Here is a 25,529-nt window from a genome sequence, read left to right as displayed (position 1 = left end):
AGTATTTTTCCTACAGATGGTGGCGAAAGTTTCAGTAATTCCCCTGGCTAAAAGCTATCGCTTCGGTATTTATGATTGTTTATGTGAACCATATGCGTTTTAGTGATGATCGAAGAAATGGTGCCCGCCGTCCGGTGCAAGGTGGTCCATAAAGAAATCCCGTACCGACAAAGGGATGATTATTTATGATTTGTTTACTCGAAAAGAATCGTATAATTGCAATCTGTGGCCGAGGTTATTTTATAGGGATTGTGACGTTCGGGAACTTGTTTGGATGTGTAAAAGATGTCTTTGCACGTTTAAAATTGTTGAAAAAATAAAAGAATCTTTTTCAAAAACCTTTGGTCTTTCGTATTTTCATGCGGTCTATAAGAGATTTTGGCGCCCCTTAAGAGTGGCGCCCGCGTGCGGTGCACGCGTTGAACGCGCGGTTGCGGGGGACCTGCTCGTAGCAGCTTCAAGAGCTTCATCAGACCAAGGGATAGAACTGAAATAATTGTAAGAATACGAATAACACGAATTATCTAAAAAGCAGTTAACTTTATTTTACTTTGACCTAAGAAGGCGCAGCAAATTCAAATGTTGTTGGTGAATATTTGAAGCTGTTATAATGAGCATTTCACAATATACCTGACGTGGAAATATTCCTTTCCACTTTTATTAGAGGTTTAAAATCCTTAATATCTTGTATTTACACTTTTTTGCTAAAATACAAATACACATTGTGGTTAAAAATGTTAATACTTCTATTAATTAATATTTAACAGAGATCATCACATCCATTAGAATAATGTGTAATTGTATCCTTTTTTATTTCACAGACCATGAAAACCATCTACACCATGCTAAACGCAATCGTCAGAATCGCAAAATAGACCGCTTATAATAGGATACCCAATAAAACCTCACGTTCGCTTCTTCTAATCTTCTATATCTTATAAACCAATTCGCAAAAATGACAAAGTTCCTATTGATTGAGCAAACAAAACCAAACATAGCACCAAGCTCACATTAGAAACCAAACTGGCAGCACCAGCCCAACATTTTTCAGTTGGTATTGGTTCGATTTTTCCACAAAGCGAGCTGTACTCAGGATTCCTTCCACCTTTGCACTGTGTAGCTATTTGAGAAGAGTCGCCTGCCATTTTGTAGATGCTCTGTCCGAGGACATTACCAGCTGGGCCGTAGTTGCAGATCAATTGGGTCTGCCTATGGTCTTTACCGTATCGAACCCTTGCGCAACCTATATACTTGTTGTCAGCCCAAATCAGCTGAGTGAAGTGACCACGCTGCTTCTTGTCATTTGGATAGGAGTTGGGGTCGAGTTTATCGATCCAGGCCGGGTTGGTCATGTACTGGATCTCGTTGTACCAAGCCTGGACACCATGTGTAGTTTCGTTGGTGTTAGAACCCCAAAAGATGTTTTGCCCACAGGAGAATCTGAAAAGGAATTAGATGTTAAGCATAATCAAGTTACGTTGAAGTATTGTGATACTAAACATCCATATACAAGGCGATTCAAAACGAAAGGGAAAGGGGAACTCTGAAACTATACTTTTTTTCAGTATGATCAGTACAAACTGGATCAATTTTGAATCTTTGATTGGACAAAAGGTTACATTCACTTTCAAACTTGAGACATTATTCGGGATTCCATAACCAAATCAAAAAAAAATTAATCAAAAGGTAAATATATGTAGTAAAAGGAGTTATAAGTCAAGTATAGGCTATGACTTAGCCTGTTACCCGATTTCAGCTTGATATCAATTTCTTGGACATCCTGTATTTACGTGTGGTATACTCAGTTTCTTGCTTTCCATTTTAGTTCAAATAACCTTGAAAATTTGTTTATGTAGTTTGGTATCCCTACAGATATCAATCAGATATTTTTCACTTCAATCTTCAACACAAAATTAAATATTAAATGCTTAAAAGATCTGAAAATAGTAGACTTGTTGACACTTCATCCAATTTATACCAATATAATGAGTTAAATGTGTGTTTTGTTTTATTCCAACACCCAAATAGAGGTCGACTGAAGGAACGAAATTATCTTATTTTTAATTAGAAATATGTCCATGGAAGAAGATGAGAGTTTATCATTCAAAATTATGTTGTTATGCCACAATGGATTATTGTGGTTGCAAAATGATGCAAGTTAGAAGTTATTTGGACGAAAATTATCCACAAAGATGGATTGTGTGCCTTGGTCCCATTTTGTCGCGTCCTGGGTCACCAGATTTGAATTCATTAAATTTTTTCTTCTGTAGTTGAATAAAGGAGATGATATACTACAAACCGTACGACTAGATTTAGATTTGATTAAGGAAGTTAAGTTTGACTGCGACCTAATGGTCTATTGTGCCTCCCATCAGAGCTATTCTGTCCATAACGTGAACCGCAAGACTAATAAAGCGATCATTTTTGAAAAGATGTCATGTTTGCATTCAAGCCAGTGACAAGCATTTCTAACATTCAATTCAACAATATTAACCCATTGACAATAAATTCTCCGAATTAAAGTCTAGAGATGAAAATCCCAGAATCCCCTTTTCATTTAAATTGTCAAAATCTTTTTTTCTCATTTTGTCAAGCAGAAAATGATATTTTATCGAAAATTTTACTTAAAAGGCTAACTTTTGGCTAACATGCCGAGTTAGTCTGATGTAATTTTTTTATAGCAGAAAAGATGGATGACGAAATTTGAAAAAATTAAAAAGTTGGAACTATTAATTTTTTCTGAGATTACCATACGCACCTTGGGAAAATCTTTGGTCATGTTCGGTAGGCCGATCTGCCTGTAATTCTCGATCGAAAGAAGAATAACAAAATACCATAATTTGTATATATGGTATAGTATATACAAAGTCACTTGGAGGAATCCAGAATATTTCGATTACACAAGGGTTGTCCAAGTTTCCAGAAATTCTTTTGTGTTCAGTGAATTTATTGTCTAGCAATACTTTCAAATAAACCTCGATATTCAGCGGATCACGGTATCATCCACTTCAAAGGGACATCTATGGCCAAGCGTTTTTATGGACTAGTTCAAGTGACTTTGGATATACTATACTAAGTATGATTAAGGTGATGATTTTGACGATTTTCATTAAACTGTCGTAATCTTGATGATAACTAAGAAACTTTTACTAAAATCACTTTGGATATTCTGGTCGGGCATGACCTAAACTTCATCATGCGCCGGGTTGACGTCGGTTTACGGGACACCTGTATATTCAAAAATTCATAACTACGTAAATATGAGTGCTAGGAGTGCAGTAAGAAATACTGTATTGAATATCATGTAGCAGTACATTTATTGAATTCCTTGTTCATGTGTTATTGAGTTATTGAGACAAGTGCTTCAGAATTTTCTCGCCCTTATTTGTTATTTTGAAAATTCATGGATCGTAATCTCCAACTAGGAATCCAATACGTAGTTACTAATTGCCGTACCTAATTTCATGGAAATAGTTTCTTATAGTCTTCAAGCAAAGCTTTGGTTACTCATTATTTCAGAAATCTTTTCCTGTGATGCAAAAAAAATTTGAAATTTTACCTTTTACTACTTCTGCATTTGTCATGCTCCAATGTTCTGCATGTATTCGCCCAACATTGGGCAATATACTCCATTTCCATATCGTAAGAGACTGCGTTCATATTCTTTGCGCCCTTATTACCATACTGGCTTCCATCGCCTCCACTGGCAATCTTATTTCTCAGCTCATTATGTTGTTTGACCATAAGCTCCCTAAATTCCACCGTTGGTTCAATATATTGGCACCCTTTGACTGGGCTACAATTATGTCTCCTCTTACAAACGGTATGTTTTTCTCTCCGGCATGTTATCGTGCAATAATTGGTGGTAGGTCCACATGTGACTACTGTTAGATGCAAAAGGAGCAGAAGAAATAAGAGACATTGTTTTTTACTTGACTTTGCAAATTTTCTGACGTCAAACGACATGACTTATCGAATGACAAATTGCAGTTCTATGATTGTTGTCGTGTGCGCTCAATAGATCTGAAATATTATATGATATGAGATACTTTTGTCTACACCCGTTAGTAAGATTGTGGGACCTCTCACAATTTTGTTTTCGATATAAGACTCAGTAGACAACGATAGGTATAAACTTTTCGGCTTACATTTTAAGAGTAAAAAATAAGAAAAGCATTGATGATGTGAAGTCAGCATCTAATGCGCTCTTGTTCAATTTCCTATTTACGTAATTTTTTTACGAAATTATGTATGAACTTTCGCACCGTTTTTTGCAATTAAATAGGAACAAAGTTGATCGTATCTATAATTTTCAAACTGACTTGCTATGAAAATATAGAATTAAGTAATACTTTCGAAACTTTTAAATGTATGCTTTATCTTAAATGTATATTATTACCAAATCATGGAAGGATAACATTCTACATTTAAATTTAACTATTTCGGTTGACAACGATCTTTTTATTGAAATTTAAAATTTTTTAAAACTTAATGCTCTATCTTCTTCTCGAAAATTTGGCACCCCAAGAAAATTCCGCCTTTGTATCTTCTTGTATTTTGACATTTCTTCGGCCCTCCCTGCAAAAAACCCAAATGTTCGATAAAATCAGTTCGTTCTCCGAAATATATTCTATGGTTCATAGAATTTTTTTATATAAAATATTGTTCCCTTCTCGAAGTACACAGCTGAATTTTCGAATTACTAATTTTTCGTTGAAATTTATATACAGTACGAGTCAAAATTATGGAACAAATTCATTTTCTCTGAAGAAAAATATTTGACAACAAAATCCTGAAACAGGTCAATTTTTGTTTCATTTTTACCAAATTTTTATGCATTTTTGAAGGATTTTTGTTGCACCGTATGTCTTCTCCATCAATCCTCTAAATATTTTGAATAGGGAAAATGGGTCATGTGGTACTTTTTTGGCAAGGTTAGGTTTTCCAATAATCGGAAGAAATGACCTCGGGTCTGAATTTATTTTGGTATTTATTATATGTTTTTTTTCATATGTGTATGCGTACCTATTTTAATCATATTGTCTTACATGTTGAGGTATTATGTGAACAATTTTTAATATTTTTTTAAAGGTTTCCTATGAAGTCATTTCATTGTATGATAATCTCAAGCTCTCAATATTATGAAGAAAAATGTTGAAGGATAGTTAAGGATCCTAATATTTGTATAATCTCCTGAGTTGATACTTATCATAAAGCCAAAATAATCAAGGGAACCACAGTATTGAAATTTCCGCATTTGATAAGATTAAGACTTACCTAAAAAATCGAATTGATAGGTTACAGAATGTTCAAGAATTATTTATATAGACCGCTTATTGATTTAGTCGTTCCTATAGGACTTAGATGATATTTAGTCTCTTCTTCATTTACAGTATTACAAATCTTGTTACTTGTCAGTCACTATTAACACTCAGTAACATAACTAATGAGATAGTTATTACTTATTATCAACCTTCATATTATATCAAACGGAATTACCAGAATCCTGAAAAAAGCTGATAACAAGCTGGATATATATAGAATAAGGTGATGCAAAACCAAGTTTGCGTTAAGGAAAACTGTTGGTTGATAGTCTTCTTAAGGAAAATGAAAGTTTCAGCTACTCTCCAAAAACAAATGAATATGGGAATATGTTTTAATATTGTTCCAGCTATTGAAAGATCATTTAATGGAAAAAACGTTTTATAAACATGGGCCCCAAAATGCTTGGATTTCGAGATACAGGGTGTTAAAGTTTGCTTTTTTTCAAATTTTTTTCTCATAGCACCCCCCTTCACAAGATATTCAACTTAAATTTAGATTGATATTGCAATTGAAAGTTTCATCATGTGATATGCTAATTTTGATTTCAAATCTACAAGGTGATATTTGTTCTGAAGCAGTGACTGCTTCTTTCCTCCGGAACTTTTTTTTTGATGGACCAATAGTAGTTTAGAAAAATGTGAAAAGAAATTTTGGTGCATTACAACACTTTTTGGTTTCTTATAGTTTCGTCGTATCTATCACCAATTTCTAATAAAGAGCTTTCAGCCCTTCAAATCAGCAGGCATGGATGGTATTTTTCCAGCCATGCTTCAGAAAGGTGTTGAAGTGCTTATAGCCCCGATAACTGAGCTCTTTAAGGCCAGCTTTACAAGGGGCTATATCCCGAACACTTCTCTAGTGAGTGTAAATATCTAGGTGTTATCCTGGACAGTAAACTGAACTGGGGGAAACATATAGATAAGACTCTTTCCAGAGCCACGGCGGCTATGTGGGCATGCAAAAGACTCTTTGGAAAGACATGGGGAGTGAAACCGAAAATGGTACTGTGGTTATACACAGCGGTGGTACGCCCTATTGTCACCTGTGCATCTCTAGCATGGTGGACAAAAACCGAGGAGGTCACCACACGCATCAGGTGGCAGAAAATGCAAAGGCTGGCGTGTGTTGGTGTCACAGGAGCTATGCGCACAGCTCCCACGGCAGCGCTGGAGGTCATACTAGACTTGCCTCCCTTACACCTACATGTGAGGAAATGTAGTCTGCTCGAAGCAATAAGGATTTCCCATAATGGAAAGCTCCTTCCTGGGAACTGGGTTGGACATATGAGGATACTGAATCAACTAGATTCAAACCTCCTCGCTGAGATTCCTGGAATCGTGCTGTCAGGGGTCTCTGCTGACTTGGGAGTGCCGTAACACCATAAATCAACTGGCCAGAGGAAATAAGGTGACTCTACTATGGGTACCAGGGCACTGTGGGGTTGAAGGAAATGAGAGAGCGGATGAGCTTGCAAAAAGTGCATCAAGGTTAAGACCTGCTGGACCTGAGCCTTTCTGTGGGATAGGAAAAGACCAATACAAAGCTGCGGTCCAGCTATGGGAGTTGAACAGTAGGACAATCCACTGGACTAACACTCCTAAACTTGCTCAGGCAAAGAAATTCGTGAAGATTTCACCTACTTACACCAGAAAGCTCCTGAAGCTGTCACGAGCGGAGCTTCGGGTGATGGTGGGACTGCTGACGGAGCACTGTCGGTACAAACATCATTTGTACCGTATGGGTAAGTCAGCAGACGAGATTTGCAGGCTCTGTGGATCGGAAGTAGAAACGGCTGAACACTTGATATGCAAGTGTCCAGAGCTGGCTGGCCTAAGAACCATTCACATGGGCAAGCCGGTCCTGGATACCAGAGAGGTAATGGCCAAGGCCCCTAGGGAGGTTGCCATTTTTATTAACGTCGTTGACGACCTCCCTGGGTTTCTATGAATGAGTAGGGTAGTGAACAAAAGATCTGCATGGTCGCAGTTCCCGGAAGGTTTACCGAAGCAAAACGACCCCAGTTCAAATAATAATAATAATAATCACCAATTTATAGAAAAAAAAAATTCAAACAATTCTCTAGAAATCTTCAGGAAAATCCAAATCCTTATAAAGATTCAGTTACTATTAAGCTGTGATGAATAAATTAATTATAAGTTTTTGGTACTTATTTAACCAACCTGTACCGAAGATTCATAAAGATTCGATAAATTGTTTTAAACATCACAAAAAAGTAGGTCTAAAAAAAAACTCCCTGTATCTCGAGAACAATGGATTTGCGAGCCTATGTTTATAGCGCTTTTTTTCTTAAAATTATTCAACGAATCATTCATTTGCCTTTGTAACTCCATTTAAAGAACAATTTGGGAAGAAAAAGAATGTTAATATTTCATGGTGATGTGGAGTTTGCAATCAAAATCAATCAAATTCTAAGAGGCTGTTATTGAAATTTTAATGGTTTTTTCTATTGGATCAATCGTCAAGAAGTCATTCTCTATTCCGTTGAGTTCAGCAGTTGATTGATTCATACCTGAAAATACATCGATTCAGTAGATTGTCCAGTTGAGGTGTTACGCTGTTACTTAATTCATAAAAGCTTCTGTATCTGTATCATCTAGGAGGAAAAGTTCATAACATATTATGCTTACAATAATGTTGTAATCTTCGGGAGCAAGTACAAGTAGAGCCATTTTCCTCATTGCTAGTATGCCACTAAATTCGACCGTCATGTTTCCTATAGGTTTTTTTGTACTCGAATCCAAAATTGGATAATCAATGTTAACTTCATTTTCTTCTAACTGAACCAGATCGAAAAAGTTTACCTCCGAATACCCTGAGAGGAAGAGAATGATTTAATATGGTAAAAGGATGTACAGTTACTTCCGGGACACCCTGTATACAGGGTGATTCACCTCGATTGCCTCTTAGACGTTTATGGAAAACTAATCATAATGTTGTGCTGAAAATTTGCATGTTGTTGTTTGAGACAATTATCTTTCTCCCTAAAATATTTTCAGATTTCTTCAAATTCCGGTTATAACGGAAATAGACTACTACTTCCTTATTTCAAATAGCACACTCGGTATATTAGATAGTTTTTTATGTCAAGAATCTTATGAACTCATAAGCCCTTTTACCCTTTTTTACCCAAAGTATGGCATACTGCTCAATTTATCATCTGAAAAGCTAAGCTAATAATGCAATGATATACTGGGTGTGTCATTTGAAATAAGGAAGAAGTAGTCTATTTCAGGTATAACCAAAAGCTGTAAAGATCTGAAAATATTTTAGGGAGAAAAATCATTGTCTCAAACCCCAAGGTGCAAATTTTCACAAAAATATGATTAGTTTTCCATAAACGTCTAATAGGCCATCGCGATGAATCACCCTGTACCTATACTACACGAAAATCAATCAATATCATCCAACATTCATCAAAAGTTTCATTATGTACCTATAAGTTCAATCAATTGTTTATTATCCAAATAAAAAAATTAGGAAATTGAACAAAAGAAACAAAATGATTTGATTGGAATTCATCGGAATATCGTCATTTTGTAGTTTTCAGTGATGATTTTCCTTTTCAAAATTCATTAATAACATTCTTTTTTACATTCTTAGTGAGATAATTTAGTCCTGTATTTGAGAATATTCTGGACAACTACAACTTCAATTCCACCTCTCTGTGTCTGTTTCCGCAAATTCTTGTAACAGTTTAAACTATCCTTTTCTGATTTTTTCGGGACGTAGGTACATAATCCCATACTGATTCTCGTAATTTTTAGCAGGGTCAAATACAAAATTGATAAAATTCAGAAAATATATTCTAAAAAAATTTACTTTAAATCGCACTGTTGAAAATTGGACGTCCCCAATCCAATAATTTCAAATGAGCGGAGAGGAGGCTTTGAGGACATGCCAATACCATATACCCAAAAGAGCTGAAATTTTTTTAGAGCTTTTTCTACCTGATTCAAATATCCATAACAATTTTCTCTGGCATTGAACGAGTAAAACTAGAGAACTTAATTCTTAATGACTTCTCTGCATGTTAAACGCGTATCTTTTATCTGGAAAAACTTAAATTCCATTCCATATAAAATATTTGGAACCATAAACGGCCCAGTCACAGATGGACAGTAAGACTTGACACAAAATTTGTTCTGAAAAGCATGTTCCGAGTGGAAATTCTGTAATCGAAGAGCAAAAATTTTTTAAATCTCAAAAGTTTTCCCAATGCTTCCACTACCTTCGGTAAACTAGGAAGAGTAGGAAGCAATACTATAGCTGTCATTGTATGCGATGTGTTTAAAATATTTGAGATGCATTTCTTACCCAACTCTTCACATGTTTGAATTGGAATATTGTAGTCAGCTAAAGGTTCACTAACAACAGATATTCTCAAAGGAACCTTATCTTTTATCATCTCCGATATCAGATAACAGTTCCTCCTCTCCATCTCCAAATTTAATCCAAAACTCTTTTTAAAGGCAAAGATAGCCGGTTCATTAGGGGGAGGTAAAGGTAGGGTATCTTCTGATTCCATACATGGCCCTTCCATGTTGAGGAAAGAATACTCTACGTAGATCTGGCGTACTTCCACCTTCTGGTAAGGCGTTGTGCTTGAAAAGAAGACAACCTTGACTATCGTGAGGTCCAAAATTGGTGTATAGACTATCTCCTTTTTAGGGAATGAACGGAGAACTACCTAAAATAATCGACTACAGTACAGTAAAAAAGAAGATTATGAATTCTAAGAATATCTATTGAGGGTCATATTGAGTTGTTGTGAAAGGGTGTTGAACTGAAAAACGAGGAAAGTTCTAACGTGAAGTCAGATATTCTTCTGGATTATTTATGATTCTGGTTCAGCAAGAAATTTTTCAAGAATCTTGAAATTTATGTAGGCTTGGTTAATCGATCGTCTAGAGGTATGATTCGATTACCTGGCTTTTTTTTTGTCCGTGACTTTGTTGGATTTGTAATAATTAAACTATTTTCAATTATTTACATCTATTTTCAAAGCCACACTTATACAGTACAAACTCAGTATTGAGAAGATTCTAATAACGTCTTAATTACAAGTTTCTCACTACGGTACTGAATTTCGTCTTTAACTCGTTTGTTGATTACTCGAAACGTCTTCGTTTATCACGTCTTCGTCGTACTTCAAGTTTTCGGTTGTCTCGTCTTTGATTTGTTCGCGACTCGTCTTAATCTAGTCCGCGAACCGTTGACCGACCGAACTTGTTCTGTTTCCCGTCTTAGACTTAACTTCAACTTTACCCGTCTTCGGCTTAATTTTAACTGTCTCTCTGCCGATTGGAACTTACCCTGTCTCGAATATCGACCTCCCTTCTTTCGGCTTGATCACACCCTTAGGGAAAGTACCATCCCCTAGTCCAATAATATAATAAATAAGAATTTTGCCGTACCGCCCACAAAGATCTTCGCGGATTCCTGGATATCGAATATTCTCGAAGGACTAGTACCTGATACACAGATGTAACACATCTGGTACAACCGTCTTGTTCTCGAACTTTCCCAACCCCAGTAAATCACTTAAGTTTTACAACCGACATGACACATCTTCGACACCCCGAAGAATTACACATCCTTTTTACATTATATGTACAATAACAGTTCGTTCCCTGTAAATTCATTGAAACCGTCATGCCTTCGACTCTTGAAAAACGAATAGGTCTCCAAGCATCCCGTTGACCATCTCAATTATTTACAGGGAATAATAACTGGATCCTACATTTATATCTTATATGCATGCAAAATTTCAACTCGGAAGGATCTATTCTCAATGAAACATAATGCTCTTTTTCAAATATTCTGCTTGAATTTGATTTAACACGAAGCTGGATATGCTTCTATATAACATGCAAAATCTCGGTCCGATCGGATCACGTAGTATTGGATATGTCTTTTGTTTTCCAATATTCTTTTTGAATTTCCTATGATTCTGATGATCTTAAAATTTTGCGCGAAGCATATACAGATTTGGAAAATTCACTCGGAAACCTAGGATTTAGCGTACAAATCTCAAAATTGCTCTGGCTCCAATGGAACAGTGGAAGAATCGAAACATGAGTGGGATGCCATATCAAATAAAAATCTGGTCTTCGCGAACGCATTTGATGACGGATTCGTTATCAGTGAGTAAAACCTCACGGTTTGAGATTATTCCAGACTCGAAATTCGAAAAATAAAATCATTGTTACGAAATAATAGATCGATTTATTCGGAGAACAAGCGATCAGAAAGACCTGAACCTTAATACCTTTGAAGTATCGGCATTCCTCCACTGTCTCCACTGTACATCAAAAGGATCCTTCCCACTCAAAATGGCATATTCTTGCAGAGTCCTTCTCCAAATGGCTTCTTCATTGAGCCATTCTGCCCTGTCCTTCAACTCCCTGGAGATCTCGCTCTGTGTAGTACGTAGAGCCTTGTTCCTGTTCAAAACAAGGAAGAGATCTTCTTGAAATTTCTTAACCTCTAATTCTGACACCACCACTTCTCTCGAATGAATCGGGTTGAGGAAAGAGCTGGTTGATACCTTTTGGAAGTCGCGTTCTGTCTAAAAAGAACAGAATTTGTATAACAAAAGAACCTTTTAAGTTGAGAAAAATACTGATGTGAAGTCAAGAGGTTTTGAGCACTAGTTCATTCGTGTGCCAATATTCCTTTAGATACCTTATAAATGTATATAGGTACATAACAGAATCTCCTGAAACCACGTGTCATTGCTCTTCTCTTAATTTTGCGTTTTTTTTCATCTTATTATTCAACTATTCAAAGATTGTTATATTATATTTACCTACTCTCAAATTCTCAACTCTCAAATCGTATCTGTTTGTACAGAATTAGGTACTTATTTGATGATTTTTTTCCACTATTCTACTTAAGTTTTCTATGGTTCTTGTGATGGACGCGGAAATATTGTTTTTTTTTAATATCTTTCTTGAATTTTCTATGGTTCTAAGGATGTGATCATTTCGAAATTTTGCATATTATAGTAATTTCATTTCATATCAAAACCCTAACATCAACTCGGTTCTGCGGTGATGAAAAATGCGGGTAATTTTTTTCGATATTCTTCTAAATATTTATACCGTTATCATTATGTTATCAACAAGAAACTGTACGATGCTTAACATGGTTATTCTATATATTCACACAAAATATAAACCCGATCAGATATGTAGTCATGGAAATTTGGGCAATTCTAAAGTTTCTCTGGTTCTGATGATCTGGGGATCTGCTTGAAATTTGTATGTCCTATGACCCCTCGTAATCTGACTACAGTCGGTTTAGTGGTCACGGAAATATTGGGTAATTTTATTTCAATTTCTTTCTGCATTTTTCTAGGGTTCCGATCAAGTGATCATCATGAAATTCCGCACAATGCTTCGAATTATTATTCTACAAACAGATGAAAAGTGTTTCATCTCGATTTAACTGGCAGTTTCGAAATTATGAGGAACACAAAATTTCGAACGGCCATATTACGGAACCCCTTTCTGATTTTAGACGTTGAAAAACTTAACCAAGGCATTTGGGATTAAACCTACCCTGAAAATTTCACGTATCTAGTTTCTTTTGTCTGAAAGTTAACGTGTATACGGTCCTAGTGGACTATGAACAGAATCGAATTTGGGAACGGATTTGTCTTCAAAGAGTCAAACCTAATCGTTTGAGGCCATTACCGGCTTTAAATTAAAATTTCAGACATCGTAACGAAATATGATAGAGCGATCGGTTCATAAAACGAGAACTCAAAAATACTTAATTTGTTGGTTTTATTTCATGCACTGGTGAAAATGTACACACTGGGCACTGTACCTGTTGAGTTAAAGGGTGTTTGATTTCAAAGATGATGCGAGAAAAGTTTTATATACTTTTTTTATGAACTCAAACTAATTAAAACTAGATAATGATTCTGGTGAGGGTTATGAAGTGGTTGCAGGCAATAGTGAATAATCTCATTTGAAATACAGATTAGATATCACCATGGGAATTCCCAATTTTTGTATCATACCTACTCATAATCCCCATGAAATACTGATTGCGAAATACCCCACTTATCGGAAGTTCGTTCTTTTTAAGCTAGGCTACTATTTTCGATATCTGCAAACTTTGTCCAAATCAAATTGCACCTCATTTCAATCTTATCGAAATTATTACAAGAGTTTACAGACATCTGAGTACATCATATGAGCGATAAATATGGATGAAATTTTTTCAGCTGAAAATATGCAGTCCTTTTTAACTCCTTGAGAGAATTCAAACCGTGATTCTGTGTTTTCACAAATGTCAAAATGAATGTTTCCAAATATTTTAATGATTAATTTGATTTGACTCATCTTTAATTGATATTACAAGTAGGTATTAAGTAGAGTTGAATCTTATCCTTCTGAAATTAAATGCATGAAAAGTATGGTGCCAGCCGCTGTACAAAACATGAAATGTGAAGTATTTTGAAAATCATTTATTTTAAGGCCCAGCGTGTCTAGACAAAAATGAAGACTACTCACTAGGCTATCCGAAAGCCGAAAAAAATTCAGGATATGCCATCTCAAAAAATGGACTTATTGAAGTTATCCGTGAATTTGCAGAAGACTTGAAAACATTTAGAGAATTCTATAGAAGATTTATTGAATACTACCCTTGTTAGTTTCTCAGAAAAAGAGACCGCGAATGGGGTATCAGATTTTGTCTATCTCCTCTGGTTTAAAAGTTGTAGTGCTAAAACATCGAAATTTGCCTACACTGTACAAGTGAAAAACAATAGATAGATAGATAGATAGATAACTTTATTTCAAATATTCCCTGATAATACATAAAGAAGAAATGAAATAGTGTCAATAATACATAACTTAACTCTACTCAAATAAACTCAACCTATAACTAAATATTTTACAATTTCCGTTCAAAATAATCATTTAAACCATACACCTCAAGATCTATCAAGAACTTCTTAGTTTTTGATTTGAATTGTCTATAATTCTGTATATATTTGATATTTTGGGGCAAATTATTGAAAATTCGTATCTGCAATATCTGCTAAGTAGCAAATATCTATTAAGAAGCAAAGTATTTTGGCCTTTGGGTTGCATACATAAATGGGAGTTATTGAAGAGCTGCAGTCATAGATTATGGATAATAGTATATTATTCAACGAGTGGTAATGTAGGTCATAACTCACGCAGATGAAGTTTGCAGCACGAGCCGCAGGCGAGTGCTGTAATTCATCAAGTGAGTTATGACCATTACCGCAAGTTGAATACTATACTTTATCTACGACTATATCAATAAATACTAAGTAAAAAATACAGACTTAGAATATAGACAGAAGGAACGGGAAATAAACATATGTGCTCGATCCCGACTACAAGAGAGATGGAAACTTAGTGTCACCAATCACAATCGAACTAGCTTCGGCTAGCTCGAGTCCAGTACAGAGTACAGACATAGAACTATATTGAAAACCCTCAATATTTGCCTATAAAAATGCATTAAAATATACCAAAAAACATTCCCTGTAAACGACGACTTAATGACCTTATTGCTACAAACTCCTTTATATTTTTTTCGGGCAAATAATTCTGTATGGTAACATTAGCTGTTTGTCTTTTGGAAATGTATACCTATATAATATTTCATCTTCACTATCTGAATTAATCGTTTTCAGCAAAACATTCACAATAATTAGATATCAACTTAATTTGAAAACGTCAAAATTATTAAAGTGACATTCCCTCGGACATTCCTCCCCTCAATAACAATAATGGAATGTTCCCTTTCGGCCAATCGAATAGAAGCAGAGAAGTATAGAAACACAGATCCATATTTTCGATTTATTATAGTGAGTTATAGCAGTGAGTTATTATAACTCACGATGTTTGTTAATAGATACTATTAATTGCTCAAAAGCAGTTGAATAATGAATATATAATTCAATAGGAGTAGATAAAACATATAATCCGTAATCTTGGATAGAGTTCAATAACAGAATAGCGAGCAGAATAGTCTTTGATCGTTACCTTCAGGCATTTTATGCAGAACTATCACACAGTGGTATGAACGTACCAATAAAATTCCTTTATTTCATGAAACATGGTTCTTATCCAGACAGAAACCAGAATTATGAATCACTTTTGAATGTGTTTGGGTTCGCTTCTCTTAGAAAAGTCCGTGAAATAAATGATTTAATATTTCTTTACAAAATCGTGCACAATCAGGTAGATTCAATGGCTTTGCTCTCCTCATTGCAATTTAATGTTCCTCGTTTCACTTCTAGATCACACACAACATTTCATATTGATTTACCTAATTCATATCATTACTTTTTCTGTCCGCTAACAACAATGTGCAGAAGTTATAACGTTCTAAGAAATGTTGACATATTTTTTCTTTCATTATCTCAATTCAGGAGATCATTGAACCACACGTTGAGGAACTAACCGACATAGATGATTCATTGTATATGTATGTTTTTTATTTTTATTATTCTAAGACTGCATGTTTCCTTATTTTTTATCTGCTTTATCAACGGGGATGTACTATTGTGATTTGTCATTGTATTATTGCATACACCTGTAATTGGGCCTCGGCATGTTGGATGTATTTATGAATAAATAAATAAAAAAACATACAAATTTCAAAATTGTCGTTGTGTCGAAGGGTGTTATGGCTGCATACAGAAAATACGTTTAATTTACATTTATTTACGTGAACATGGAAGAGACCGAGGAAGAGACACATGAAGAAGTAACATTTTCTTAAAACCGCGACAACAGGAAATTGAAGATGAAATCGACCCTTATCAAATGACTATAAACGAGAATCAGAAAGTAAAAACGTCATTTTTTTAAATTCATCTTCGATAAAGAAGTATATGCAAAGGAGGCGTAAATCGATTTGAATAAAGTATCGACTATTTTATTTCAGCATTTAACTTTACTTACTAATTGTGTTCTACACGATCCAATAGAAATTGAGTTCGTTAGCATAGAAGTAATGGACTTTCCAACAGGAATTTTTACTTCAGATTTCTTATCAGTATTCAGCTGATAGGATATATGCAATGATCCTATTGAAATATCAATATTTTCTTCTTCGTTAAAATGGCATAAATTTACCTGGAATAATACATGTAAATAAATTATAATTGAAGCGATTGTTTGAAGACAACTGACAAACAAACCACAAAAACTCTTTCCACCTAAAATTTTGCCGAATTTCGTTGTGTAAGAACTTCATCGGTTTCCATTGTTTCTACGCCAAGTTGAGAATGAAATCTTTGGTATTGAAACAACTCCAGAAAAGTTTTCCAAAAATGTTGATAGTTTATTCTTTCAGTGTGTTCCGCAGGGTGTCCAGAAAATGGACTACAAATACATGTTTTTTTTCACCCTGTATAAATTAGGTATTAACACTTTCTTTCAATACTATAGAATTTATCTTCAATTCTTTGTCGATGAAACAATTGAGATGATGAAAAATTACGAAAGTTGTTGGTCAACAAACTTCAGCAAAATTTAAGGTGCCCAATTTTTTTGCCGGTGAGTGTTTTTCTCCCTTGGAATTCTGGCAGTTCATCTGAAATCAAATCAAAAAATTGGACCGAAATGGGTATATGCTAACAACTTCGAGAATTTATTATAATTTCAATAACCATGATAAATAATAATAGATAGAAAAACAAATAAACATGTTCGTATCCTTGAATAATTTGTAACATTGAATAGGAAATTGAAAGACATCCAAATTGAGGTGCCACATACCATACTTCCTCTTGAAAAAAAGATTATGTCATCGCGGCAAACCAATGACGTGATCTCTTTCACATGAATATCAAAATTGATTAACAAAAAATATAAATCGATGTGTTTCAGCATTTTTAACAAAATTTGTTTTTTGGAAGAAACTGAATTTATTTTATAGATTTGCTTCATACTCTATATTTGTTTATTAATTAACTAGTTCTTAGTAGCACTGAACTGAAGTATTTTTTATTATAATTAAATTTTAAATTTTTGCAGAATCGCTTTTTATAAAAAAAAAACTATGCCATTTCGAACAACCTTCTCCTATAGTCCTATAGTTATGGCTGGTTTATGCACCATTCCTAAGAACTAAGGAATAAGAACTACGAACTAAGATCTAAACCTAAAAATTCTCTTGTTAGTTCTTAGTTAAGGCATGCGCACGTGCTCGAATTACTTTCTATTTGTTCTATACTTTGAATTTGACATTGATATTTGTTGTGAAAAAATTAAATTAAATTTTTTCAAATACACCTAATACTTTTCATCGATAAAGACGAATAAAGAACATAAAATGATAGAAACTGGTACTCGTTAATATTGAAATTCTATGCAGCGCACGCGCATCTCTATATTTTACCTGAGCCCTTAGTTCTTAGTTAACAGTTGGCCTGCTAGTGTTAGTTCTTAGTTCTTAGAAAACGTTCATAAACGCCCTCATTGATTTGTTAGCGTTCAATTCTTAGTTCTTAGGTTTAGTCTTAGTTCTTAGGACCAGGCGTGGATCCAGGACCCACTTTTGGGGGGAGGCGGGGTAACTTTTAGATACTCAAAATACTGAAAATGTGGATACCAGACACTTCCACCATTTTGGGACGTCATTTTTTTGCCGTTCATTAATATGGGTTTCCACAAAATGTATTGAAGGTGAAATTAATGCTGATCTTGTAATTATTTGAGCCTTAGTATGTCAAATTCTAGAAGGGCCGGCAAAATTTAAGAGGTGCCCGGGCCATTTGGGGGGGGACGTTCCCCCAGTTCGCCCCCCTTCCTGGATCCGCGCCTGCTTAGGACTGGTGCATAAATCCACCATTAGTCTTAGTTCTTAGGAATGGTGCATATACCCACCATTAGTTAAAAGTTGATCAACTTTCTAGTGCTAGTGATAGTTCTTAGTCCTTAGGTAGAATTCATCAACGCCCTCATTGATTTGTTAGCGTTCAATTCTTAGTTCTTAGGTTTACTCTTAGTCCTTAGTTCTTTGGAATCAGGCCCGGTCTGGCCAGGTCGGCAGGTCGGCGATCGCCGAGGGCCCCCGGCCAAGGGGGCCCCCAGCCGAATAAAACTAAACTAAAAAAAATTTTTGAAAATATGTTTTTTGGCAAGTTTATTTCATTGAAACATTAAGGTAGACTTTACCAAAGATATAGGAAGCAGTTATGGACCAACTGGCTATTTTTGTACGGTATATCATTCGATAAAAAGTTTATGAAACGCTTTTAGAAAATACTGTAGTTGAAGACTCGAGTGGACTAGCATTGTAAAGGGTGTTTTTTTTCGAGGCATATAACTAAGTTGGCATTACTGTTCAAGATGGCGACCGATTTAACAGCTGTCAAGTGATTTATTCTCAGTTTGTTTTGGCAATTCATCAAATTCAGCCAAACGATCATCAAAAAAGGCGTAGATTCATCGAATAGGCCCAAGAGGAGATTGCCGTTGTTCCGATTTTCATAAGCGAATTTTGTTTAGCGATGAAGAGCACTTCTGGTTGAATGGCTACGTCAACAAACAAAACTGCCGCATTTGGAGTGAAGCTAATCCTCAAGTGTATGTCGAAAGACCGTTAGATCCAGGAAAACTGATTGTTTGGTGCGCTTTATGGGCTGGTGGAATCATTGGTCCGTACTTCTTCAAAAACAATGATGGCCAGAACGTTACAGTCAATGGTGATCGGTATAGAGCCATGATTACTAACTTTTTCATTCCTGAATTGAACAACCGTGATGTCCAGGAGCTGTGGTTCCAACAAGACGGCGCAACATGTCACACAGCTCGTGCCACAATCGATTTATTGAAAGAAACGTTTGGTGACCGACTAATTTAACGTTTTGGACCTGTGAATTGGTCTACAAGATCTTGTGATTTAACACCACTAGACTACTTTCTGTGGGGCTATGTAAAGTCATTGGTCTATGCGGATAAGCCACAAACCCTTGACCATTTGGAAGACAACATTCGCCGTGTTATTGCCGATATACGGCCACAAATGTTGGAAAAAGTCATCGAAAATTGGACGTCCAGATTGGATTACATCCGAGCCAGCCGTGGCGGTCATATGCCAGAAATCATATTTAAAATGTAATGCCACAAGATTATCTTGCGGATAAATAAAATTCATGTGAATCGAATAATCCATCGTTGTTTTATTGCAATTTAAAGTTCTATAGCTCTAAAAGAAACACCCTTTACAAGCGTGTAACTTCAGAATTAAAAATTATTCAAGAGCACGTTTTCGCTGCCGGGGGAGGTTCTCATCTTATTTCCTGAAGGGGGGCCTCAAATCAGCATCTAGCCGAGGGCCTCCAATGGAGCCAGACCGGGCCTGTTTGGAATGGTGCATAAACCAGCCATTACATAGGTAGATAGATACCTAGCAAGGAAAATTGTCGTTTAAATTTGCAATAATCGCTTGTTGTTTGTTGTAATATTATTAATTTTATAATATGTTATTATTCACCTGATCATCTACTTTGGATCCAAGTAATCTCGAAGCCTTTGAGAGAAAAATCTCAGCAGTTGCTATTCTTACAAACTCCCCATTTATTTCAATGTTCGCGGAGAAAGTTATGGTGTTCGACTCAAGGTACTCAGAAAATTTATTGAAGTTTTTTATACTATAGAGAATAGATAACTCTATATCAGTTTCTTCAGTTTCAACATGCACATTCAATATGGATTCAGGGAAATTCTCTATTTGCCACCTTATGTTGAAGATGTTGTTTTCCATTTCAAATGATTCGAAAAAAATCTGAAAATGTTATAAGCAACGCATTATGAGCTGGAGCAAAAATTTCCTGCCGAAACCCGGGATCGAACCAGGGACCTTTAGATCTTCAGTCTAACGCTCTCCCAACTGAGCTATTTCGGCGATATAAAATATATGAAATATCGGTTCATATATTCGTTCACAATAATTATACATTATCGAATTATGTATACCAGCCTTTGCCAATTTAATTTTAACTATTCTCAATTCAAAATGAACCATTTTATCCTCTTCATTAGAATCTGATTCATAACCTGATGGTTTGAAAATAGATCTTGCCAGAGCATCTTTGTTTTGAGAATAGAGTAATTGTTCTTGTCTGAAAATTCTAGTAACTTTTCCTTTACAAACTTGCAGAATAGGGATGGCATTATAATTTTTCATACTGTGCAATTCCACCATTATGAAAGAATTTAGTTGACGAGACTTGACTTGTGACACAAATGAAAAACAAAAGACTGCCGAAACCCGGGATCGAACCAGGGACCTTTAGATCTTCAGTCTAACGCTCTCCCAACTGAGCTATTTCGGCTGTAATAACTCAAAATAAACTGTACATTTCAGATCGATTTCATTATGAATTATGTATTTTATTGATTTGTAAAAATATGAAATAATGTATGAAAAAGTGTCGATTGAAACAAAAATTGATGAATTCATTTTCCAGTTCCCTTTTTATTTTTCTGTCATTCCCTGAACCCATACCAACCGCCAATCAGTACCACTGAAAATTCTTCTACTCTGACATCGATAACAGGTTTATGTTCTGTGGTTTTTATTTTCATTTTATTATTTTATTTGGCATATTTTGTTTTCCTTCAAAAATATTACCATTTATTTTTATTGATAATGGTAGTGAATCTCTTTTGAAATATTTTTGAATACCCAAATTATAATTTATTTCAACTCTTGAAATTGAATTGAATTGAAAGTTCTCTGTTGTAAGTATTAATTGCATTGTATATTGACTTAGAATGAATATATTGGAAGGAGTCACGTTTATCCTTTCCTCAGACAATCTTCATACTTTTGTTTTTGGAACCTGAGAAATAATGGCATCAAAAAGAAGAAATAGAACTGCAGATCCTTCGACGAAGACAGGTCAGCTTCTGCAAACTATGGAAGTAAATGGAAATGTGTTTTTTCCTTGTGAAATATGTAATAGACTTTTCAGAAGAGAAATTGAAGCATTAGAACATTTCCAAATCTGTAAACCTATTGATAATTCAAATAGGTCAATGACGGATGAAGTAAATAAAACAATCAATAAATCCAAAAAAACTAGAGGAAACAAAAAATGTAAGGAGAGCTTTGTACTTATTGGTTGCATTAATTCAGATAAAACTTAGGGTAAGATTTTTTCAGGCAAAAGAAATCCTCTTACACTTAGGAAAAAGGCTAATGAAGATATACCCAAACAAGTTAGAAGTATAGTTAAATCATGCAATAATTACAGATCAGTGCCAAAGAAAAGAAGTATTAAAGATGTTGAGAGTAATGTAGAACTTAATAATATTACCAATAAAAATGGTGTAGTTGAAAATAAAAGAAAAGGTATAAATTTTTGAATAATTCACAAATTGAATTTGAATACATGTTATTTTTAGGAAATAGTAAGCGTAAAAAAAATGAGATGCAGATTAAGGAGATAGCTGCACTGCCCAAAAAAAGAGGCAAAAAACTTAGTGAAGAAGAAATTGCAGAAAGACTGAAAAATATATCTGAAAAATTGAAAAAAAAAGTTGAAGTTAAAATTCCCCTTGAAGATGAAGAGGAAGAAGAAAGAAGAGAAATTGAAGATAAATTAACTGCATTGAATAAAGATAGTGAAAGTGCATACTTTGATGACTATCCAGATTTTGATGATAGGTTTAACGATCAAGATGAAACATGCACATCTGAATCAAAGGATTCTGGAGAATCATTGGTGACAGATAAAAGAATTGAAAATGAACATGGTGTTTCAAACTCCATATCATCAAATGCATTAAGACATTCAAATACATCTGAGAAGTCTTCAGGAATTATTATAGTTACTCAGAGACCAGATGGTAGGTTTAGATTTATTATTTGTAATAGTGAACTCTTGGAGCATTTTTCATAAAAAAAACTCCTTTTATGTTCATAGTTCATTTGAATTAAAGTAGGAACATTTTGTTATCATGTTCTTACAAACTTTCCTAGAAAAGTATTAAACCAATTCACATGAAATTTTGTTTTACTATGGGTATGGTCCGTATAACTGAGGATTTCAGAGTGGTTACTAGCAGTTTTCAATATTTCAGGTATCCTGTTGTGTATATACGGACTACTTGCCATTTGTCATTGGTCAAGAAAATTTTGCTTTGTTAGAAGTTTGGAGGTTAATGATAGTAAATTTTTTGTAATTGGTAATCAACTAAAAGTTCGTAATTGCTCTGAAGGGTATTTGTTTCATAATTAAAATGAACTATTGACTGTCCATGCCATGAAAAATGTTCTTAAACAAAAATCTGAAATTAAAATACAAATGACAAGATAGGTGAAAGAAATCCACCAGAATAAAAATGCAGTTGCTCTGGTGACAGATAACTCACCAAAATTCAGGAGTCCCCGCTCATTTTAGGAATTTGATGAATACTTATTAACCAAGGAGATATATGGACCATACCCTATCTATAATAATAAATGAGTTTATTCAAATATTGAATACAATAAGTACAATTTCAAATTATAAAATACCCTATCTATACAGCTATCTATTGATTTTTCCAGCTTGAAATTTCTTTTCATCAAAGCAAGAAACAAAATTTTGAGAAATCTATTTTTTTGGTAGCATATAATTTATAATCATGGTATGGTGATACTAGATATAAATTTCATATAGAATAGTCTCATCTTAATAGTATTGGTTGTAGTTATGAAACCTCACGGCACTATACTAAATACTCAATAATATTCACATTTAAGTTTTCCAAGAAAAGAGCTATTCTGTTATGAGAAGAAATAACAAATTTTCTTTAAAAACTGCTGCATTCTTTATTGTCTAGGATACATTATGTTATATCTTGTTTTTATTTTTAGGCCAACTGCATGGTTGTCCAAAATGCTCTGAAGTCTTTGTAAGTGAACTGGAACTCTTCAGGCATAAAAGAGCAAAACACACTTCCCCCAAAATAATTATGGCGCCAGATGAAATTAAGAAATTTTATAATGTCTCTGATAGGTCACAGTGTCCAATTTGCAAAAAAACTCTATCCTCTCAGAACAAGTCAATCTACATAAAGCATTTGCAGTCTCATTCCTACATCGGAGAGTTTGAATGTCCCATTTGTAAAAAGAAATTCAAAAGGAAGGACCATATGAGAATACATGAGAAACGGCATATCATATTGTGTTGAACTTGATTTTTCTAATCAAAATTGTCCTAAGGAGCAAAAAATGATGATGAAGGTATACAAATCTGTTTTAGTCCTAAGTGTTAGTAATTTCGATTTACAGTGTGTTGAGAATTATTTGTTTTGGGAGACTATTATGAATTTTCATAGTTACAGATGTTTTATACATGAATAGAACATTTAAAATTATTCCATATTTGACCAAAATTGTGCCTTGAAATAGCATGTGAAATTGTTGACAAAATATTTTTTTACTTGAAATATTCTTTAAAATATATACTTAATCAAGTTTTAACGGAGTCAAACAATTATTAAGCAGGAATAGATTTTTTAAAGTGAAGAATTGATATTGTTCATTCAAATTTTCTGTGAGTAAAATCAAAATTTTGTTGGAATTTGAAGTTTTTATTAGTTTTGAATTTTAAATATTGAATACTACTTATTAATTATGTATGAGTTATATTCATTATATTGTTTCAATTTATAGGGATTTTATTATATTAGAATTGTTTAATCCACATTCTTATGGTAATTTTATAGATATCTGTTTCACTTGAATGAATTTCATGAAATCATACATTATACAAAATATAGAATACTGTTAAAAAATAAAAAGTCTGTTTAAATTTACCAACTGAAGATTTTATTTCTAAGTTTTTGTTTTATTCAATTCTGAATTCTTGTAAAATTGATCTAGCAGCATTCTCTGCTCCACTTATAATGACACTATAGCCCAACAAGCTTTGAAGTGCCTTAGGATTGTGATATATATAATATGAAAGAGCTATGAAAGGTGAAATTGCTGTCAATGAAAAAAGGTTCAAAATTCTTATTACGGAGGAAAGTGTGGATAACTGACAGTAACTTCAGTTATTCAAAAGTTTGGCAATGAAAGAAGCTATTGATAAATCACTGACTGTTTCCAAATGCCGATGCCGACAGTTTAAATTGACTATTTAAAATATGTGAGTAATTAAACATTATATTCAAGGAAGAAGCAGATCTTGGAGAAGGTTAATTGTTTATTTCATTTAGTCCAATGGTTACAAGTTCTGTGAAAAATATAGAGAATGAATTGCGAAACCCACAACTACTGCCTTCGAGTTCTGCTGGACAAGAATTTTTTCACCTTCTCTAGAAATTTTGTTAGAATTAGAAGAACACCTCGTGAAAGTAACTTGAAAAGAAAAGAAGTAACAGTTGGGAAAATCATAAAACATAGAAACTGCTCAAAATGGCATCTATTTTGGTTATTACATTTTTGGGCTTGTTTGAGTTTGAGAATATTTTGAACTAACTTGCGAATTACTTTGGGGTGCTGCAAGCTTTTTGTATTTGTGGGTGTAGAGGTCCTTAAACTGTTACTAATTAGTAGTAATTTCTTTATCGTTTGAAGGGCACTGGCCACTTTTGGGTCGTCGCAGATTGTTATCCGATCGGTTATTACATTTTTGGGCTTCTTTGAGTTTGAGAATATTTTGAACTAACTTGCGAATTACTTTGGAGTGTTGCGAGCTTTATGTATTTGTGGGTGTAGATGTCTTCAAACTGTTACGAATTAGTAGTAATTTCTTTATCGTTTGAAGGGCCCTGGCCCATTCGGGTCGTCACAGATAGTTAGCCGGTCGGTTTCAGTACAAATGTGGAATAATCACAATGTTAAATGGCGGACAGTGGTACAGACGTGAGTGAAGTGCTTTCAAGATGAGTAGTTTTATGGCACTACGAGCTCGTATTTGTCCAACGTTTATTATTTTCCTTTATGTATCCGCTTTCTCAGTATCGCCCCAGCCCCTTATTTGCCATCTGTGATTTTTGCATTCGTCATCGGTATACACTTACCCGTTGTTTTCGGTTTTTTCTATCTTCTCGTCACAAAATTTCAATATGTAGTTATAAAAGAACTGAATTGAGTAAATCGCATCGAAAAATTTTAAGGGCTGTGTTGTAAAATTTATTGTGTTTCATTCAAATTGCAATTTATTTGTGAAGACATCA

The 25,529-nt window shown here is 34.4% G+C and overlaps 3 protein-coding genes and 2 non-coding genes across 5 annotated transcripts; 1 reads left to right on the top strand and 4 right to left on the bottom strand.

Moving 5' to 3' along the window:
- Positions 1-525: 525 nt before the first annotated feature.
- LOC123677197 (venom allergen 5-like) lies at positions 526-5,484 on the bottom strand. Its single transcript, XM_045613767.1, has 3 exons — positions 5,278-5,484; positions 3,560-4,023; positions 526-1,440 (listed from the first exon to the last, which is right to left on the bottom strand). The coding sequence occupies exons 2-3, from the start codon at positions 3,964-3,966 to the stop codon at positions 936-938; spliced, it is 912 nt and encodes a 303-aa protein (XP_045469723.1). The 5' UTR covers positions 3,967-4,023; positions 5,278-5,484; the 3' UTR covers positions 526-935.
- Positions 5,485-7,763: 2,279 nt separating this feature from the next.
- On the bottom strand, positions 7,764-20,777 carry LOC123677195. The gene is made up of 7 exons (XM_045613765.1): positions 20,332-20,777; positions 19,846-20,136; positions 16,305-16,478; positions 11,615-11,914; positions 9,661-10,033; positions 7,974-8,158; positions 7,764-7,855 (listed from the first exon to the last, which is right to left on the bottom strand). Exons 1-7 carry the CDS (start codon positions 20,554-20,556, stop codon positions 7,850-7,852), a joined length of 1,554 nt encoding a protein of 517 aa, XP_045469721.1. The 5' UTR covers positions 20,557-20,777; the 3' UTR covers positions 7,764-7,849.
- Trnaf-gaa lies at positions 20,184-20,256 on the bottom strand. The gene has a single exon. It is a non-coding gene; the product is annotated as a tRNA-Phe (tRNA).
- On the bottom strand, positions 20,614-20,686 carry Trnaf-gaa. The gene has a single exon. It is a non-coding gene; the product is annotated as a tRNA-Phe (tRNA).
- A 126-nt stretch (positions 20,778-20,903) lies between the features above and the next one.
- LOC123677196 (zinc finger protein 394-like) lies at positions 20,904-23,820 on the top strand. Its single transcript, XM_045613766.1, has 5 exons — positions 20,904-21,095; positions 21,169-21,453; positions 21,520-21,708; positions 21,762-22,205; positions 23,218-23,820. The coding sequence occupies exons 2-5, from the start codon at positions 21,207-21,209 to the stop codon at positions 23,532-23,534; spliced, it is 1,197 nt and encodes a 398-aa protein (XP_045469722.1). The 5' UTR covers positions 20,904-21,095; positions 21,169-21,206; the 3' UTR covers positions 23,535-23,820.
- Positions 23,821-25,529: the final 1,709 nt, after the last annotated feature.

Source organism: Harmonia axyridis, chromosome 3 (assembly GCF_914767665.1).
Source record: "Harmonia axyridis chromosome 3, icHarAxyr1.1, whole genome shotgun sequence".
Lineage (NCBI taxonomy): Eukaryota > Metazoa > Arthropoda > Insecta > Coleoptera > Coccinellidae > Harmonia > Harmonia axyridis.
This window is presented reverse-complemented; position numbering and strand designations above follow the sequence as displayed.

What these genes read in the sequence shown, in the direction of transcription:
- LOC123677196 (XM_045613766.1), top strand. Translation starts at nt 21,207, where the DNA reads ATGGCATCAAAAAGAAGAAATAGAACTGCAGATCCTTCGACGAAGACA. An exon ending in AACTAGAGGAAACAAAAAAT is followed by an intron (nt 21,454 to 21,519) that starts GTAAGGAGAGCT and finishes AGATTTTTTCAG; the next exon opens with GCAAAAGAAATCCTCTTACA. An exon ending in AGTTACTCAGAGACCAGATG is followed by an intron (nt 22,206 to 23,217) that starts GTAGGTTTAGAT and finishes TTTTATTTTTAG; the next exon opens with GCCAACTGCATGGTTGTCCA.
- LOC123677197 (XM_045613767.1), bottom strand. Translation starts at nt 3,966, where the DNA reads ATGTCGTTTGACGTCAGAAAATTTGCAAAGTCAAGTAAAAAACAATGT. An exon ending in AAATGCAGAAGTAGTAAAAG is followed by an intron (nt 1,441 to 3,559) that starts GTAAAATTTCAA and finishes ATTCCTTTTCAG; the next exon opens with ATTCTCCTGTGGGCAAAACA.
- LOC123677195 (XM_045613765.1), bottom strand. Translation starts at nt 20,556, where the DNA reads ATGGTGGAATTGCACAGTATGAAAAATTATAATGCCATCCCTATTCTG. An exon ending in GATCCAAAGTAGATGATCAG is followed by an intron (nt 16,479 to 19,845) that starts GTGAATAATAAC and finishes GTATTATTCCAG; the next exon opens with GTAAATTTATGCCATTTTAA. An exon ending in GGAATGCCGATACTTCAAAG is followed by an intron (nt 10,034 to 11,614) that starts GTATTAAGGTTC and finishes CGATTATTTTAG; the next exon opens with GTAGTTCTCCGTTCATTCCC.